The following is a 20,400-nucleotide window of genomic DNA, read 5'->3' as shown; positions in this document are numbered from 1 at the left end:
TGAACACAGATTGGTTTAAATGAAGTTAAGCATTTGTTTTTAATTTTGTTGGTTGTGGTGATAGTAGTGTATTATATTAAAGGAAAAGTTATTTTCTTAGAAATATTTCTTAGAAATATTTCCTGGTGACATGTAATGACAGAATTTGTTTAAGATACCCCAGGAGGTGAAAACAAAAAAGGATGTGGGACAGGAGAATAGATGAAACAAGGATGGAAGAGTTTTAGAAGGTTGAAAAGTATTGAAACTCATGACAGTACATAGGGATTTATTAGATTCTTCTCTTTCATGTATGTTTGATATTTTTCACAGTAAAATTTATTTATTTATTTATTTATTTATTTATTTATTTATTTAAAAAGATTTTATTTATTTATTTATTTTTATTTTAAAAGTTTATTTTTAAGTTTATTAACTTATATTCCAGGCCTGCTCCATGCTATCAGCACAGAGCCCGATGTGGGGCTCAGTCCCATGAACTATGAGATCACGACCTGAGCTGAGATCAAGAGTCAGTCGCTTAATGGACTGAACCACCCAGGAGCCCCTCACAGTAAACAAACAAACAAACAAATAAACACAAACTTCCTTTAGTCATAGATCCAAAGGAAATCAGTTAGTGCAATATAAATATTTTTATTATTAATAAATCAACATTGAATCATATTAGCATATTTTGAATTTGTGGCAAGACTTGTGACAGGCCAGAGATCATCAAGTAGATGACATATATATCTGGCAGTTAGGAAAAACTGTGCATTAATACACAGATTTACCCAGGCAGTTAGGAAATGGTATCTATGCATTAATACATAGATTTAACCTCATGTTTATGCCTCAGATGATCTCAGTCAAGTGTCAGGGATGCCATATATGGAAAATAGCTGTATTGAGGTGGTTTTTGGTTCATGATGACTCTCCCTTCTCTGGAAATAACTCTGATACATAGAGGTGATAGTGTGCTTGGCCACAGCTAATTGGATCTAGAGGTACACACTTAATACCAGCTGAGCCAGTCAGATTGTCTCTCCCAGCAATGTGAAACTTGAGAGATGGAGGCTGGAGGTCTTTAAAAGTGAGGCATATTAATGGCAGCTCAACCCTTGCTGCTAAGGCCCATGAAGCTCCCCTTTGTGAGGCTAGATTATCCACTCTTCTTTCGATTTCATGAGCTAGTTCAGTATCCTTCCAATAAATTGCCATTCTAAAAGTTAAGTTAGGGAAAGAGTGCCTGGGTGGCTCAGTGGGTTGAGCATCCTACCCTTGGTTTCGGCTCAGGTCACCATCTCACGGTTCATGAGTTCAAGCCCTGTGTCCGTCTCTGCACTGATGGTGCAGAGCCTGCTTGGGATCCTCTCTCTCCCTCTCTCTCTGCCCTTCCCCTGCTCGTGCTGTCTCTCTCTCTCTCAAAACAAACAAACAAACAAACAAACAAACAAACAAACAAACAAACAAACTTAAAAGTTAAGTTAGGGGTGCCTGGGTGGCTCAGTTGGTTGAATGTCCAGCTCTTGATTTCAGCTCAGGTCATGATCTCAGGGTTTGTGAGATGAAGTCCTGCATGGGACTTTTGTGGAGAATACAGTTTGAGAACTGCTGTGGAGTTCAAGTGGAAATGTCCAAAAAGCTAAAAGTTAACTATATGGGTAGTATGGAACTCAGGCCAAGATCTGAGTTCAAGGGGTAAATTTGGGAGATATCAGAAAATAGGTGGCTACTAAAGCATGCCATCCAGGACAAATGTAATGTAAGAAGAGAAAAGGTTGAGGATAAAACTCCAGGGAACAGCAAGTCTTAAGAAAGGAGTCCACAAAGAAGATGGAGAAGAGGACGCCAGAGAAGTGGGAGGAAAAATTAGGAGAGAGTGCCATTCAGGATGCCAAAAAATAGACCATTTGAGGAAGGAGGGCATGGCCAACAGTGTCAAATGTTACCAAGAATCCATTTGATTTAGCTACACAAAAATACTGGTGAACAATCCTTTGTTGAGGGTTATGGATTAAATGGCAAGTGTGAAAGTGGAAAGATGGTAACCCACACCTTTTTCAGGAAATTCCGCCTTGCCAGGAAAAATAAATGGAGCAGTACTAGAAAGGGATGGGAGAGCTGTTAGAAAGCCATGGCCTGCTGGATTTACAGGTGCCATTATTTTCAGGGACATTCCTATCTAATGACCAAAAGAGACAGTGAGTTACTAGAATACAGAACTGGCTACCTTGCTCCTCTTACCCTTAATTACCACTTCCCAGACTAATTACATTAAGACCTGGGATGAGATCAAGAGTCAGACGCTTAACGGACTGAGCCACACAGGCACCCCTTCCCAGACTAATTAGAGACTCTCTTTGAAATATCTGTTATGGAACTTGTTGGAGGGTCCTGACAGGAAGAAGGATTGCATAGAGGGAAGGGTAGTTATAACTATTTGAACTTGGTACTATTTATACTGGGAGAGAAAGGAGTTAACCGCATCTCGCCAGAGTCTTGATGACGGGTGGTTATATTTCTGCTCATCCTGATCTTGTCCACACTCTAGTCTGTGGAGAACTTGGACCCTGTTGCTTCTTTCCTCCCACCCAGAGTAGTTGCAATGTCTGCTGTACCTGTTCCTAGCCCTCCCACCCAGTCTTCTTCCTCCTGTTTCCCCTCAAATCTCCTCCCAAACAATCTGTTGCATCTGGGCCACAATGTATTCATTAACCAATTGCCATCCCCAAGGGGGAATGGAGCTCTTTTTTGGTTTATTTTGAGGCTCCCCATCACAATTCTGACCACACACATAGAGCAGTGCTCAGAATACTGTGGTATGGAAGCAAAAGCCAGCCTGCCATATTTTACATGGCCCAAGATCTAAGAACAATTATTACATTTTTAAATGGTTGGGGGAAAAAAGCAAAAGAAGAATCATGTCATGAAAATTATATGAAATTAAAATTTCCCTGTCTGTAGGCAAAAAGAAAGTTAAGAACAAAACTCCAGGGAACACCAGTGTTCAAAAAGTGACTGGAACAAAGTGGTCCACGAAGGAGACTGAGAAGGAGATGCCCAGGAAGTGAGAGGAAAAGCTGGGAGGAAACAGGGAGCATAGCCATGCTGTTTCATTTACATGTTGCCTGTGGCTGTTTTCGTGCTGCAGCTGAGCACACGAGACGGAGATGAGTTGCCCACAAAGCCTAAAATATTTACTTTCTGGTCCTTTTTGGAAAAAGTTTGCAGACCCCTGGCTTAGACTCTAGGTGGCTGTGTGCTACATGTCTCCCCCTATAGTCCTGGTGATGTTACAAACTTCCTTTCTGCTTCCCCAAGGGCCCGACTCTCCCACCACAGGAACTGCTGATGTGTTAGCCCGTAAAGAGTGGGACACTGGGAAAATGCCCTGGTTTTTGGAGTGTAACACAATGATTTCCAAACCCTATCCCAAATCTGGCACTCCACCCTCCCCCACCACACACATTCACAAGTGTGTTCACGTACAATATATGTATTAGTGTTTCAGGATATCCAGGAGGTCATAATAGGGTTGTTCTTGATTTTGGCTATTATTGCTGCTGTTATTTATTTTTCAAAAGGGAGTATGGATTTTGAAAGTCTGAAAAATACTGATGGACCATACCCGCATAGATTAATTTCTAAGATTACTTAATTGCCACATTAAATCTTTCTCGCTGCCTCTTCCCCCACCCCTTCTGTCTTTCTCTCCTTTTCTTCTCTATTAGACTTCCAGCATATACAGTGACAGTTTCTTCCTCACCTCCCACTTACTTCTTAGCCCACCACAATCTGGAGTCAACTCCCACTGCAACACTGAAACTGCTCTCAATACATTTGTCAACTGTTTCATAATTACCAAATCTAAGGACACTTCAGTCCTTCCTTGACTTCTGGGTAGCATTTTATCATGCTGACCCTGTCCTTCTTCATGGAACACCTCTGCTTTTCTGAATCTGTTTCTTCCTTGCTCTCCTTTTTGCTTTCGTAGCTATCTGGACGCTGCTGGTGTCACTAGATTCCTACAAAGGAATCCATTTCAGCGTACTGGTTATTTTCTGGTGTCAGTGCCATGCCCTCCTATACTGTGTTCTGGACTTTTCAGCCTAGGCATCTGTAAGGTACATAATTCCCAAGGCATGTCCTAGCCAGTTGGCTTCCTGTTAGAGTCTCTCAATAGGAGGTACTGGTGGGAGATAAGAAGGCAAGAGAAACCGAGAAGCTTCCTGCTTTAGTTACTAACAGAGTGGCAGTTGCTGGTAGATATGGCAGCAGCAAAAATGGGTGATTCTGGACTCCAGCCTTAGAGGTAGAGAAAGTACCTTTTCAATGATCTGGCCTTGACAAAAAAGGAACCTTTTCAGTAGATCCAGAACCAACTGTAATGGTGTCTGTGCCAGGGCAACAGCAGATGTAGACATGGATTCCATGTGAGGGGCAATAGTATCTTCTGATTTCTAGGTATTCCTCTTTTCTATTTGGGCCTCCAGACACACGCTTTTTTCTTTTGCACTTCTTGCCCTTTTAACATCTTTGGGACCAATTCTCTGTATTAAACTCCATCAATATGAAGTACCTAGAGTGGTTCCATGTTCCTGACTTGATCCTGGATGATAACTTGTAAGAGGGTGGGGTTGGAACCTATGCAGACTTATGTCCTTGTGTCACTTCCCGCTCCGTCTGCACAGCCTACTTGCATGATCTTATCCACTGCTTCTGCTTCAACATTTGTGCTGATGACTACAAAATCGAGGTTTTTTAGCCCATACCTGGGATCCATACGGATATACCTCACGCCTCCTGTGTGGCTCTACCACTGGCAGCTCAGATTCAACATGTACAACACTGAACTCAATCTTTTCTTTTTTAAACATATTTTTAAATGTTTATTTATTTTGAGAGAGAGAGTGTGTGTGTGTGTGTGTGTGCGTGTGTGTATGCCAGCCCGCAGGGGAGGGTCAGAGAGAGAGGGAGAGAGAGAATCCTAAGCAGGCTTCCATGCTGTCACTGTGGAGCTGTCACTCGATCCCACCAACCATGAGATAGTGACCTAAGCTGAAGTCAAGAGTCAGACACTTAACCAACTGAGCCATCCAGCATTTCTGAACTCATTCTCTTCTTCATCAAATCTGCTTCTAAGGCATTCTTTTCTGTTTCACTGTAGGCCATCACTACACCCACCCAGACACCCAATCTAGAAACTGTTAGTGTTATCCTTGATCCTTCCATTTGGCTAATCAGTAGCCAAGCCCTTTAGATTCTACCTCCTAATTGTCCAATATTCTATTCCCTCTGTCTCCTTTGTTCACGATTTAATTCAGGCTCTTATCATTTCTCACCTAAATTATTGTTATATTGCTAAAAAAAAAGGGGGGGGTGTGTGGGTGTGCAACTTTTTATTTTGATGTACTATACTATATAGACTCTGACCAGCAGTTTTGCCTCAATTTTTTCCCAAGCTCCAGTCCATCTTTTGAAATGTCAGACCAATTTTTCTAAAAGTTAAAATAATTGTGTCACTTCTCAGTTTTAATATCTCTGAAAGCCAGACCCTCTTTGTGGTCTCACATGGCTTGTGTGATCTGACCCTTGCTTGAATTTCTAGCTCATCTTGACACTCCCCCACACCCCACTACCAAACAGGGACACAATGACTAGCCTCTACAACACTCACATCCAACCAAAGGAAGGAGCTCTGAATGCCTTTGACCTCCACAGACTTGCCTACCCCTTGCCCTGGAATGCTTTTCTCTTCCCTCATGTTCTGCTGGTCAAATTGTCTTTCCTTTAAGATTCTTAGAAGGTCTTGATTATGTTCCATGTATTCCTCCATCCTCAAAAAGTTACTACTTTCAAAACACTTGGCCCATTCTTGATCCCACCACTAGACTTTAAGCTCTTTGAAGGCAGAAATACCCTTTATTTATCTTTGTATTTTTAGCACTGGGCCTAATACCAGCATTTATTAAATTTTTCTGTATTTCTCTTTTTAAAAAATGTTTATTTATTTGTGTGTGTGTGTGGGGGGGGGGGTGGAGAGACACTGGTGAGGGAGGGGCAGAGAGACAGGGAGAATGAGAATCCCAAGCAGGCTCCATGCTCAGTGCTGAGCGCTACAGGGGACTAGATCTCACCACCATGAGCTTGTGACCCGAGCTGAAATCAAGAGCCAAATGCCCAACTGACAGAATGAATTAGAGCTAATGCCCGAAGAATACCTCTCTGAGAAAAAGGAGGGAAGGCTGGAGGGAGGAGGAGGTGGGGTCTGAAGAGCCCTGGGGGTTTGCTTGAGAGAAGAGGAGCTTCTCCACCACAGCATTCTGCCAGGAGGTGGTGCTGCTCTGAAGAGCCCATTGCTTAGGTTTCTTGGCTGATAGCTTGATGCTAAAGAGGGATCCCCAGCAGGAGGCAGACATTCCTCCATTGTCCTCAGTCCAGTTACACACCCCACTCTGCCCTGGTGAAAACACCAAGTCTTCAGGAGGTTGCTGGAACCACGTCTCTCCCCAGCAACTGATGATGTTAAACCCTACGCTTCTGTGATTGGTTTGGCCAAATGACAAGGGCAACTGTGGAAGTAGCTGGCGGAACATGATCTGGGGAAGGAGTCTGGGACCTGGGTCATCTGGTTGGTAGCTTGTAGCACACTGTGTGGTGTGAAGATATGGATCATGAGCAGAGGCAGGGAGCTGCACTGCTAAGGTTTTTACACCTCCTGTGGCTGCTGCCCCACTCCTGGACCGCCCCTGAAGGTATGACAGTACCTCTCATTTACTTCAGTCCTGATGGGTTAGAGCCTAGGGAGCCACCCAGAGCATTTGAAGTCTTCTTTACATTTGAAGCCCTGTGCTTTGTAAGTGGTGGGAAGTATTATGGAGTAATGGAAATGATCACAGAGTTGGGAAAGAGATCAACTGTGGATGGATGGATGGCAAACAATGTCAGGCGCTTTATATATTTCCACTTAAGACAATCTCTTGAAGCAGAGATTACAATATCCATTTTACAGATGAAAAAAAATGAGACTCAGAGAGTTTAAGTAACTTGTTCAAATTCACACACTTGGAAAGTGGCAGAGCTGGGATTTGATTATTCACTGTTCTATTTAGGCATCTACTCTGCATTCTGTCATCAACTCACACTGTGATTCTTGAAATTTTCTTAACTTTATTCATCCTTAGTTTCCTTCTCTGTAAAGGATGGGACAGAATGGAAGAATAATCTGGAAGATCCCTCTTACTCTAAATGTCTTTTATTCTAGGTATTAGGTACTGGGTAGAAAGTTTCCTGCTAGTGTGTGTGTGTGTGTGTGTGTGTGTGTGTCTAGGAATTCTAGCCGGGGGCCTCCAAGAACAGGGATTATTTTTTGCAGTTCTCCAGTCCTCCAGTTCTGTCACACTGCAGGGGCTGGAGGGGTGAGGGAGGGGTGAGGGAGGGGTGAGGACGTTTCCAGAGAGGTTTTGTGTTGATGAAGTGGCTGAAGAGAAGTCTGGAGATTGGTTTTTTGGTTTACCATGTTGTCTGGGGGTAGGATGGGGCAGTGTCATCTGTGGCTTGGGGAGGCCATGACCATTCCTTTATCCTCCCCTCAAAGACTAGAGAACCCATCCAGGCCCTTTACAAGTAAATATTGGTGGCCTTCTGTGAATTAGACGAAGGCATCTTTTTTGAGAGGATGCATGCCTGTGCCAGGATGCATGGCTTGGTGACCAGAGTGCAGGCTTGATTTCAGCTTCCAATTACTTCCTTGGCCAGATGCCTCTGTGCAGTACACAAACACACAACTAACACTGTGACTCTGAATCTGTCATTTAATTAAAAAATTTTTTTTAAATGCTTATTTATTTTTAATAGTGTGAGTGGGGGAGGGCAGAGAGAGAGGGAGACACAGCATTGGAAGCAGGCTCTGAGCGGTCAGCACAGAGCCCGACGTGGGGCTCAAACCCACAAACCATGAGATCATGACCTGAGCTGAAGTTGGAGGCTTAACCAACTGAGCCCCCAGGTGCCCCAAATGAATCTGTCACTTTAGAAAATACACCTATTTTATTTTTTACAACTTTAGACAGTTGTCGTTTTTATGGGCAAGGGAAGTTTTGGAGAGGTCCTGTAATTTCTTCTTTACCCCCATTGGGAGGGAGAGCCTTAATAAGAGACACAAGAAGGGGTTATACCCCAACCCTACCTCCTCCACCTAAGGCTTGCCTTGCTGTTTTCTAAGCTAAAGAGGAGGAGGAGACTCTCACCTCCCTGACTTTCTCTGTCTCCTTTGCAGCTCCTACCCCAGTGTGGCAGGATGAACTGCAAAACCACACGTTCCTGCATACGATGTACTGCCAGGACTGGAGTCCCAACATTGGACTCTCTGAAACCTATGATGGAGACCAGCTTTTCTCCTTCGACTTTTCCCAGAATACCCGAGTGCCTCGCCTGCCTGAATTTGCTGACTGGGCTCAGAAGCTTGGAGATACTTCTGCCATTTTCTTTGACAAAGCATTCTGCCAGGCTATGATCCAGGAAATAGGGCCAAAACTTGAAGGGAAAATCCCTGTGTCTAGAGGTCAGGGGTGTCTCTGGGGGTGGGGGTAGGGGCTGCATTCTTAACCTCCTCAACATGTGCAGTGAATTATTCCCTTTCACACCAGTTTGCCTAACCAATGCCTTCTGGATCTCCCCTTACCAACTATAGTCTGTACTCTGTTTTTGTTTTGGGGCAAAGGCATGTGCCTAGGACATAGTAGGGGGTCAAAACTATTGAACTTGATGAATGCAAGAGGGACCAATTGATGCTGAATATTAGAGCTTGTATTGCTATGCTCAGTAGGATGGAAGGGAAGAAAGTATCTGATGATGTGCCTGTGTTTCAACAAGAAGACAGCATGTGATTAGAAGACTGTGTGAGGTCTAGACAGGAAGTGCCACAGGAAATCAGGGTGGAGGGTCCCAGGGTGGCCTGGGTCTGGCTCTGCCTCTAAGTTCAGGTCTGGGTCTTACCTGGAAGAAGACCTCCTTCAGAGCCCCATCTCCTCCCTCACCTTTTTCCCCAAAGCCCGTCCCCTACTCTGTCTCTGCCCTCCCCTCTGTATGCCACTTCCCTTCCAAACTCAGGGGTACCATCTAAACTAGTTACTTCCTTCCCTCACACCTCAATCCTCCCACCAGGGTTACCTGTTGTTGAGGTGTTCACGCTGAAGCCCCTGGAGTTTGGAAAGCCCAACACGCTCGTCTGTTTTGTCAGTAATCTCTTCCCACCCACGTTGACGGTGAACTGGCAGCATCATTTGGACCCTGTGGAAGGAGTCAGGCCCACTTTTGTGTCAGCTGTGGATGGACTCAGCTTCCAGGCCTTTTCTTACTTAAACTTCACACCAGTACCCTCTGACCTTTACTCCTGCATGGTAACTCACGAGATTGACAGCTACAACGCAATTGCCTTTTGGGGTGAGAAACTTCTTCCTGGCAGCCTGTTTCCTTTTGGGGGCAAAAAATGATGGACCCGTAGGAGGGCCTTCTTTCTCCACTTGGATCTTGTTTAAATCCATTCTCACTCTGAGCAACCTCATCTTTTCATGCCTCGGTTCCTCCTTTTTCACCCCAGACGCCCAAGTAATTCTCCTGGGTGGGGGCCTCACCAATCAAGTCTCCAGGCTGACACACTCCCCTTTTCCCCTAGTGCCCCATAATGCGCTGCCCTCTGATCTTCTGGAGAATGTGCTGTGTGGTGTGGCCTTTGGCCTGGGTGTGCTGGGCATCATTGTTGGTTTAGTCCTCATCATCTACTTCCGAAAGCCTTGCTCAGGTGGTACGTCAGGGCATCTGGAGTGGGTGGGAGAGCCATGGGAGCCGCATACAGTGCTCTTGTGGGGACATGCCAGAGTCATCTTGTGGTTGGGTGGAGAGGCCTGTATCCGGCACCACGGACATGGGGTCCCAGTTGCACACACACACACACACACACACACACACACACACACACACACACAGTTACAAGTCACAGGCATGACTGAGTGGGAGAGGGGTGATATGGGGAGTTGTAGGAGGGGTGCTTGGAGATGACTTGGGGCCAAAGAGAGATCAACTTCTGTGGGATATGTGGCAGGCAGGGAGGGGCTTTTGGGAAAGGGGGGGGGTCCCCTGATGGCTTTCCTCCATCCTTCTCTCTCCTCAGATTGATTCTTCCTGACCAGAGTCTGGTGCCAACAGTGTCAACCATGCATGCGGGGGAAGCTCAGGCTTCCCACATCCTGCCCAGGATCTCTCCTCCTCAGAGCAGAAGTCCCTGGGATGCCCCTGAGGGACATGTGGGCATGTACAGGTTTCTCAGCTGGAAGCTCTGCTGTCCTGGGACTTGCACCCAGGGGAACCCAGAGTGGCTTTCCTGTCACGGCCACATTCCTTCCCACTTCAGGGCAATAAATCTTATTTCTTAATACTGAGTGGGTTGTCATTTCAAATTCAACATGCCTTAATGTAAACACAGCTTGCCCTCATTAGGGAGGGGAATGGGAAAACCCCTAACTCCTCAGCCAACTCCTGTTCCCCGGTCTGAGCACCGTACGATGGCTTTTACTTCTATCAGTTTGTGCGAAATATGTGACAAATGAAGGCAGAGCTACTTTCTGATAATCTGCTCACAAAATAGTGGAGAAAGCTGACTGCGGATTTTTTTCTTTTTCATTTTACTGTTTATGAAAATGCTTATGGATAGTATTGGCTGTCTTGAGAAATATGTAGCCCCCTTCAACCTTCACCATAGCTGGGAAAACAGGAGCTCAGGAGTGGGAAAAATGAGCTTTTAAATGCTATTCTAACTCAGTCGTGTCGGTTCTGTGAAAACAGTATATTCAGGCTCCTGAAGTGAAGTATGAACAGCTAGCTTGGAAGGGCCCGCAACTCATGTGTCCCTCCAACGATTGTTCTTTGGCCTGAGTGGATCATCCGAGGAGAACTGTGGTAGTGCTGCCCTGAGCAGGTAGTGGGGGCGAGGGACACGTGACTACTGGTGGTAAATTCCTTTGCATATGCTTTCTTACTGTCATAAGACTTTGCATCTTGCTTTCCTTAGAGTCTGGGAGTTGCTTTGGAGGAGGGGGTGGCATGAAAGTCAAGAGTGAAATTACTTTGGTATTGGTGAGAGAGTCTCTTCTTCACATTGTACCAGCATCTAATCTAGGGGAAAATATCCAATTCCCAGGAGTTGGCACCTCCTCTAAATCATCTCGTTTCTTTCTTTTCTTTTTTCCTTTTTTTAAAACGTTTATTTATTTATTTTGACAGAGTGTGTGTATGAGCAGGGGAGGGGCAGGGAGAGAGGGAGAGAGAGAATCTCAAGCAGGCTCAGTGCTGTCAGCGCAGAGCTTGACAAGGGGCTCGAAATCACAAACCATGAGATCATGACCTGAGCTGAAATCAAGAGTTGGACGCTTAACTGACTGAGCCACCCAGGCGTCCCTAAACCATCTCATTTCTTTAAAAAATTTTAAAAAATGTTTATTTTATTTTTGAGAGAGAGAGAGAGAGAGAGTGAGCAGAGGAGAGGCAGAGAGAGAGAGAGGGAGACACAGAATCTTAAGCAGGCTCCAAGCTCCCAGCACAGAGACCTATGTGGGGCTCAAACCCATGAACCATGAGATTGTGACCTGAGCCGGAGTCAGATGCTCAACCAACTGAGCCACCCAGGTGCCCCTAAACCATCTCATTTCTTTTTTTTTTTAAGTTTTTTTTTAACGTTTATTTATTTTTGAGACAGAGAGAGACAGAGCATGAACGGGGGAGGGTCAGAGAGAGACAGAGCATGAAGGGGGGAGGGTCAGAGAGAGGGAGACACAGAATCTGAAACAGACTCCAGGCTCTGAGCTGTCAGCACAGAGCCCAACGCGGGGCTCAAACTCACGGACCGCGAGATCATGACCTGAGCCGAAGTCGGCCGCTTAACCGACTGAGCCACCCAGGCGCCCCTAAACCATCTCATTTCTAACAGCAGCATGCTTTCTGCTCAAGAGTATGCTCTCAGGAATCAGACTGCTGGGGATTCATTTGTGATTGTCAAAATTTTAGCTGTGGGCCCTTGGGTAGATTACTTAACCTTTCTGTGCCCTGATATTATTTTCTGTAAAAGGGTAATGAAAACAATGGTGTCCACCTTAACTGTGTTGTGAAGTTAATATCTGTAGAATGCAGTGTTTAGCACGTGGAAAAGTTACTCAATAATTGAGCAAGGATTTCCACAGGGGAACTCTGCAGCATCATTGACTTCTTTCTTTTTTTCTGGAACTGACAACCAAGTATTGTATTTTCTCCCTTTGAGATATTTCCCTTTTTCTTTTTCTTTTCTCTTTACCATTCTACAACTGTCTCTTATTACTTTGCAGTTCTTCCTGGTTTCTACTTTTCAACTATCCAGAAGTTTCTTGCCAGTCAAGTCTTCAAACTGCTTTCATTATGCTGTGTGACCTTAGACAAGTCACCTCCCCTCTCCGGACCTCAAATTCCTCATTTGTGAAGTGATGGGCTCATGTTAGATGCTGTCTGATCAAACATTTTATGATACTGTCACTTGCAATCCTCGAGAAGCATTGAAGAGCCTCTCAGGTGTCCCCTTCCCAGCAGTAATCCTGTCCAGTTTCATGGCTCTTTCTTGACAGTATCATGTCACCTTAGGGCACTTGTCCAGGCTTTTCCTCTCACCGGAATACCTTCTTCATTCTGCTTCCCTTGTTCCCATTTTAACCAACGCTATGGATCCAATCCATGTTCACTCCTTCTGTGAACCTATCCCTAATCCTGCAGGCTTTTTGTTTTGTTTTGTTTTAAAGTTTATTTACTAATCTCCACACCCAGCGTGGGTCTTGAACTCAAGACCCCGGGATCAAGCTTCCGTCTCAGTCACATGCTCTTCCCACTGTGCCAGCCTGGCAACCCTCCTCCACCCTTAATTGACCTTCACTGAGCTTCTCTAAAACTTAACACACTTCACCACAGACTTTGCTCTCAAGGATACGCTGCCTTGTTTCATACGTTAATTTTTTTCACCCAACTAGTTTGTAATTTATGTAATTCAGGGATTATAAACAGTTTATCCTTCCATCAATGTAGCAAGGTGGTTCTCATTTTCCTTTATCATCACTAACACTTGAAATTACGAGACTTTCAAATGTTGGCAATAGGGTGGATGTAAAGTGGTATTTCCTTTTAATTTGCCTTTCTCGTGTTACTACTGAAGTTGGTCATCTTTTCATAGGTTTCTCTCTGTGAATTGCCGATTCATATCTTTTGTCTATTTTTAAAATTGCATTGTCTTCTTGTGAATTTGTGGGGATTTCTTATATAGTCTATGTAATAATTTTACGTCAGTATAAATATTGCAATGCCTTCTTCTAGTTTGCTGCTCTTCAGTTAAATTCGTATATATTCTTTCCTTGAATAGAATTATTTAATTTTGAGTCAGAACCCTCATGGTTTGTGTTTTGTGATCTTAAGAAATTCTTTCCAACCCCAAGGCAGTAAAGTTACAATTTTCACTGGAATATAAAGTGATAAAATGATACTCAGTTTTCTTGATTGGAATATTTTAGAAGTTTTTTGACCAATTTCAATATATAAAGTTTGAGGGATATAAAAGTTATAGGGACATAGTCAAATGTCTGCTAGCTACCTTTATTTAGTTACTAACTCACAAAATTAAAATAACATGTTTTATAACATGATATATTAATGTAGGGATATTACTGTTTCCATTCACATTTTATTTATTTATTTATTTATTTATTTATTTATTTATTTATTTAAATTTACATCCAAGTTGGTTAGCACATAGTGCAACAATGACTTCAGGAGTAGATTCCTTAATGCCCCTTACCCATTTAGCCCATCCCCCCTCCCACAACCCCTCCAGTAACCCTCTGTTTGTTTTCCACATTTAAGAGTATCTTCTGTTTTGTCCCCCTCCCTGTTTTTATATTATTTTTGCTTCCCTTCCCTTATGTTCATCTGTTTTGTCTCTTAAAGTCCTCATATGAGTGAAGTCATATGATATTTGTCTTTCTCTAATTTCTTTTTTTTTAATTATTTTTTTAACGTTTATTTATTTTTTTATTTTTGAGACAGAGAGAGACAGAGCATGCATGGGGGAGGGTCAGAGAGGGAGGGAGACACAGAATCCGGAACAGACTCCAGGCTCTGAGCGGTCAGCACAGTCGGGCTCGAAATCATGGACCGCGAGATCATGACCTGAGCCGAAGTCGGATGCCCAGGCGCCCCTCTGACGGACTAATTTCACTTAGCATAATACCCCTTAGGTCCATCGACGTAGTTGCAAATGGCAAGATTTCATTCTTTTTGATTGCCGAGTAATATTCCATTGTATATACATACCACATCGTCTTTATCCATTCATCTGTGGATGGAAATTTGGGCTCTTTCCATACTTTGGCTATTGTTGATAGTGCTGCTATAACCTTTGGGGTGCATGTGCCCCTTCTAAACAGCATACCTGTATCCCTTGGATAAATACCTAGTAGTGCAATTGCTGGGTCATAGGGTAGTTCTATTTTTAATTTTTTAGGGACCTCTGTACTGTTTTCCAGAGTGGCTGCACCAGTTTGCATTCCCACCAGCAGTGCAAAAGTTATCCTCTCTTTCTGCATCCTCGCCAACATCTGTTGTTGCCTGAGTTGTTAATGTTTCTGACAGGTGTGAGGTGGTATCCCAATGTGGTTTTGATTTGTATTTCCTTGATGATGAGTGATGTTGAGCATTTTTTCATGTGTCGGTTGGCCATCTGGATGTCTTCTTTGGAGAAGTGTTTATTCATGTCTTTTGCACATTTCTTCACTAGATTTTTTGTTTTTTGGGTGTTGAGTTTGATAAGTTCTTTATACATTTTGGATACTAACCCTTTATCTAATGTGTCATTTGCAAATATCTTCTCCCATTCTGTCGGTTGCCTTTTAGTTTTGCTGATTGTTTCCTTCACTGTGCAGAAGCTTTTTATTTTAATGAGGTCCCAATGGTTCATTTTTGCTTTTGTTTCCCTTACCTCCAGAGACGTGTTGAGTAGAAAGTTGCTGCAGCCATCATTAACATTTTATAAAACAATTTTTTGGGGCGCCTGGGTGGCGCAGTCGGTTAAGCGTCCGACTTCAGCCAGGTCACGATCTCGCGGTCCGTGAGTTCGAGCCCCGCGTCGGGCTCTGTGCTGACTGCTCAGAGCCTGGAGCCTGTTTCCGATTCTGTGTCTCCCTCTCTCTCTGCCCCTCCCCCGTTCATGCTCTGTCTCTCTCTGTCCCAAAAATAAATAAACGTTGAAAAAAATTTTTTTAAATTTATTTTTAATGTATTTTTTGATTATGTGAATTACTTCCAAATTCTTTTATTTTAAAAAATGATCTATTTAAACTAAAATAGACATCAAAAACATTTCATTAATTTCTTCCTCCAATCTCTCAACCACCAATCTGTTCTCTGTATCTATGAATACTTTTTTTTATTTTTATGTTTTACTTTTTTAGATTCCACATATAAGAGAGATTATATGTTATTTTTCTTTCTCTGTCTGACTTATTTCACTTTGCATAATGCCCTTGGGATCTATTCATGTTGCCACAAATGGAAAGGTTTCCTTTTTTTTTAATAGCTGAATAATATTAACATTTCATTGTATACACACACACACACACACACACACACACACACACCAACCACAATTTCTTTACCCATCCAGCCATTAATGGACACTTGGGTTGTTTCCATGCCTTGGCTATCGTAAACAATGCTGAATCAACATGGGGTGCATATATCTTTTTGAGTTAGTGTTTTCATTTTCTTTGGATAAATACTCAAAAGTGGAGTTGGTGGATCAAATGGTAGTTCTATTTTTAACTTTTTGAGCAACCTCCACACTGGTGGTGCACTGCTGGCAGGACAGTAAATTAGTGTAGCCACTATTGAAAACAGTATGGAGGCCCTTGTATTTATTGACATCATTTTGGGATAATGTATCTTCTCCAAACAGCTTTGAAAGAGTGGCCATAATTTGAAAACAAAAGAACCTAAGGACTTGTGTATAAAGTAATTCCCTTTTACCTGATGAGTAATTTTGGGTAGAAAAACTTTGCCTTATATTTATCTGGCCATGTATGAATTTCACTATGCTTTCTTCTATTAGTGTTATTGTTTTCCTTTAACATTTATATCTTTACTGATCTGGAATTTTTCTATATGATGTGAATAAGGATACAACTTTCTTTTCCTCCAAAGAGTAGATTGATCTTCTTAATATCATTTACTAAACATTCTATTTGTTCCCGGGGATTTTATTCCAAGTTTCCCTATGTTCATGGATTTGTCTCTGAATTATTTGGTCCACTGGTTTGTCAGTTCCTATGTCAGTATTATATTGTTTTAATTATTATGGCTTTCATATGTCTTAATATTTGGCAGGGCTGTTTTCCATTTCTTTATAACTTCACCTCTCTAAAAACCCCATTTTGCTCTTCTTTACTAAAATTGTCTAAGATGCTCATGGGTTTGATTTCCATGTACTTTTAGAATCACTTTATCAAATTCTCCCCAAATCCTGCTATGATTTGGTTAGGACAGCATTTAGGTTAGTGATATGTGGAGAAATTAGCTTCTTCATTAAATTAGGATGCCCCATCTGTGAATATGTCTTTTCATTTTCTGAGGTGTTCATATGGATTTTAATAAAGTTTTCCCTTTTATCCATAAAGTTCTTATACTTTTTAATGGTAACTGTTACACGTTACAGTTTTTATCGCTATTATAAATGGTTAGCAATGTTCAATTATTTTCTAACTGATTAGGAGGAGTATAGGATTTAGAATCATAAATCCTCCGTTCAAGTCATGGTTTTGGGTAAATCTGGACAGTCACCAGCCTCCCTCTGCCTCCATTTTCTCATTGTTAAGATGGAGATAGTAACATTTTTCAGGAGCTGTGGTGACAAATGATGTAGAATATCCCCTAGCTGCTCAAGTAATTTGGCTGCAGGATGAAAAGATGATGGGCTAGGTACAGCAACAGTAACCCCAAGGTTAGGGTCTGGAGCAGTGAATTTAAGGTAGAAGACGGAGTAGGAGGGCAGAGGTGAGGTGGGGCTGGGTAGAGGCGAGGTTGGACAGACTGGGAAGTAATATTAGCAATCCTGGCAGGGTGCAGGTGTGTGTAGTTTTGAGAAGACGTTGAAAGACGTCACAAATGTGGTCTCATGCTATTGGTTTTCTATTGCAAATGATTGGTGGGTTGCGCAATTTTTGAGTTTATAAAATTGAGGCTTGAGTTAAAACATCTGTCCAGAAGAGGAAACTGAGAGCTTACAGGGAGCAACATAAGGAAGTACCAAGATGTGATTTATTATTATGGTCATACTCTTAGGAACAGCGTGAGACCACATTTGTGACTTCCTTCAGTGTGTGATGCCAGTGATGTTATTGTGGTCTGTTTTTGTTTTAGCCAGGTCGGGCTCCAGATAGACCCCCGACAGCACCTCATAACATTACCAAGCTTGTGGAGTTATATGCCAGGACTGTGGTGCCAACTGCCTTGCTCTTCTGAACATGACTCCAGCCCAGTATTCAGTGCTCACCTCCAGGGGTCCTCAGATGGGGAGGACTCCCTGTCCACCATGCCCTCAATGATTTCTCTTTTCTCTTTGAAGTACAATGGCCTTATTGCTTACTTGATTTAACATAAATTCTTCTCTTTACAGATGTTTGTTCTCACTCCCCAACTGACCTAAAATCAAATGACATGGGGGCTGAATCCTTATCTTCTAGCTGGGCATTGCCTGTAATAGTCTGCACGGAAACGCTGTGGTCAGTCTACTTGTGGTGTATGGTGGCCAGCCTAGAGGGAGAGGCAGTGTGGAAGGAGAGGAATTGTGCTCCGGGCTTGGGCAGTGGCAGTAAAAAAAGGGACAGCATGTGGGTATGTGGCTGTGGCTCCCTCACTCCTTCAGTCCTGGTGCTACAGAAATAGTTATACAATCACAGTGGACAGGGCACTTGAAATGTTCTTTTGGGTTGATGGGAGGTGGGGGACACAGCTCTGTCTATGTAAAATTAGGAGGGGAGGGGAACGAAGAAGCCTCTTCGCTGAGCACAGGTCTCTGGGTTTTCTGTCCTGCTTTAGTCTAAAAAGCACCTTCAGTCTTCTCATTATTAGAGAAGTGAAATCTTCTGCATTTCCTGCTGCTGCCTCACGGGGGGTTTCACATCTCCTTTGGCTGCCAGAGTACAGACCCAGACACGAGAGGGAACTCCGTGGGGCGGGGGGCTCAGCACGCTGGCGGCCACCACCCCTGCACAGGCACGTGACCACACCGCCACCGTTCCTGTGCCCAGGCAGGCTTTGGGTAGACATTGAAGAGGATCCCAAGCCCTGGTGCCTACAAGGTTAGGCTCACTTCCTGTGTGTGTGTGTGTGTGTGTGTGTGTGTGTGGCGGAGAGTTTACAGTTTTGAAACTGTCAAAAGAGAAAGCAAAGAGGGGCACCTGTGTGGCTTAGTCCTTTAAGTGTCCGACTTTGGCTCAGGTCCTGATTTCATGGTCCGTGAGTTCAAGCCCCGCGTTGGGCTCTGTGCTGACAGCTCAGAGCCTGGAGGCTCATTCAGATTCTGTCTCTCCTTCGCTCTTTGCCCCTCCCCCACTCATGCTCTGTCTCTGTCTCAAAAATAAATAAACATTAAAAAAATTAAAAAAAAAGAAAGCAAGGAGACACAGGTTCTAAGAACAGAAGGAATTCTGAGAACAGGGAAGCTAAGACTTGGATGGATGGATTGGTTCTTCCCTTTATCTTTTTTTCAACAGAGGCTGCCACTAGCTACCTTTCTGTGGGTCATCTCAGCCCCAGGATGTAGTGAGGGTGCGGACAGGCTCATGTGTGCACGCGTGCACCTGTGTCTGTGTTTGTGTATATGATGTGTGTGCGCGTGCGCGCGTGTGTGTGTGTGTGTGTGTGTGTGTGTATGTGTGTGTGTACCTCTAGACCTTGGGTGTGAATATTTGGATCTGTTTTCAAAACTGTAAAATGAGGACACTTAACAGGTCTTTTAAGATTATATGAGATACCATGGAAAGGGCCTACCTAGTATAGTATCTGTTTCAAAGCAGAAGATCAACAAATTTTGGACTCACTGCCCGATTTTCTGCCCATTCCAGCTCACCTGATGGCCCATTAGAGGAGGTAGAGTATAGAAGCAACTTATAATCAGGGTGGGGTTGAGAGTAAGGGTGGCTGGGAAACATGGGCAGAACTTCAATTAATCTCAACTCATTACATGAAACAAGTCTTTTGTTTCTAATATTCATCTTTGTCTTCACTTTTGGCACATGCTTCTTTTTTCTTCGCAAATATCGATAGATAAGTGTGGTGTCAAGGGGCTGTCTCTTAATCCTCTCTCATTTAGCTCATTACTAAATCAAGTCCAAGAGCTTGCAGAAACTCAGAGATGAAGAGACACAGCCCTGAAGCCTGATGGGGAGCAGAGAGAAGCTAATTTAGGGTTTTAAATTTAGGGTGGAAAAAGCCACCAATTGCATAGTTCACAGTGGGATAGGAGCACGAATTGAAATTTAAAATCTGTCTTTTCCTGGGGAAGAAGAGGAGAGAAGGTTTATTATATTTTTCTAGTGGCTTCATAATGCAGGGACCTGCTTGGGGACAGGTAGGACCAGAGGGAGAAAAATACATGAGAAGTTGCATTTGGGGGAGGCAGGTGAGCTTTGGGAACTGGTCCACCACCAGCTGTTTATCAAGGGTTAAGGGGAGTTGTCCTGCAGTCTGCTCAGAGATGACTCAGAGTGGTGGAGGAGAGGATTTCCTGGCTCCAAAAAGCAGAAAAGATGAGAGGAAGCTTTGCTGGCTAGAACAAAAGAAGCAATGGAATCCCAGGGAGGGATTTTCCAGGCTCTGTCTCTGACCTCTAAGGTGGAACTGTCTTGGTTTGATGCCAGATAACTCTGCACTCTTCCTGTGCCTCCTTCATCACAGCAGCCACTTGCTCTAGAAGGGCCTTCCATCATCCCATCTCCATCTCCAAATAACGGGACAGACTGAGGGTTTGTAACATCTTTCTAAGTAACCTCCCTCTAAGGGACATGAGAAGTTATCTAGTGCCAGTCTTTTGGAAGGATTTTGAAAGGAAACTGTTTTTTTTTTTTTTTTAATTTTTTTTTCAATGTTTATTTATTTTTGGGACAGAGAGAGACAGAGCATGAACGGGGGAGGGGCAGAGTGAGAGGGAGACACAGAATCGGAAACAGGCTCCAGGCTCCGAGCCATCAGCCCGGAGCCCGACGCGGGGCTCGAACTCACGGACCGCGAGATCGTGACCTGGCTGAAGTCGGACGCTTAACCGACTGCGCCACCCAGGCGCCCCAGAAAGGAAACTGT

General features: G+C 43.6%; 1 protein-coding gene across 2 annotated transcripts; it reads left to right on the top strand.

Moving 5' to 3' along the window:
* The first annotated feature begins 6,583 nt into the window (after positions 1–6,583).
* LOC115513796 (HLA class II histocompatibility antigen, DM alpha chain) lies at positions 6,584–10,424 on the top strand. Of its 2 annotated transcripts, none has more exons than XM_030315211.1 (5): positions 6,584–6,740; positions 8,264–8,548; positions 9,151–9,429; positions 9,662–9,787; positions 10,157–10,424. In XM_030315211.1, the coding sequence occupies exons 1-5, from the start codon at positions 6,653–6,655 to the stop codon at positions 10,159–10,161; spliced, it is 783 nt and encodes a 260-aa protein (XP_030171071.1). In that variant the 5' UTR covers positions 6,584–6,652; the 3' UTR covers positions 10,162–10,424. The 2 variants fall into 2 exon arrangements, with proteins under 2 accessions (XP_030171071.1, XP_030171070.1); XM_030315210.1 differs by having other exon boundaries at positions 6,585–6,740; positions 9,662–9,790.
* Positions 10,425–20,400: the final 9,976 nt, after the last annotated feature.

The sequence above is a fragment of the Lynx canadensis genome, chromosome B2 (assembly GCF_007474595.2).
Source record: "Lynx canadensis isolate LIC74 chromosome B2, mLynCan4.pri.v2, whole genome shotgun sequence".
NCBI classification, from domain to species: Eukaryota; Metazoa; Chordata; class Mammalia; order Carnivora; family Felidae; genus Lynx; species Lynx canadensis.
This window is presented reverse-complemented; position numbering and strand designations above follow the sequence as displayed.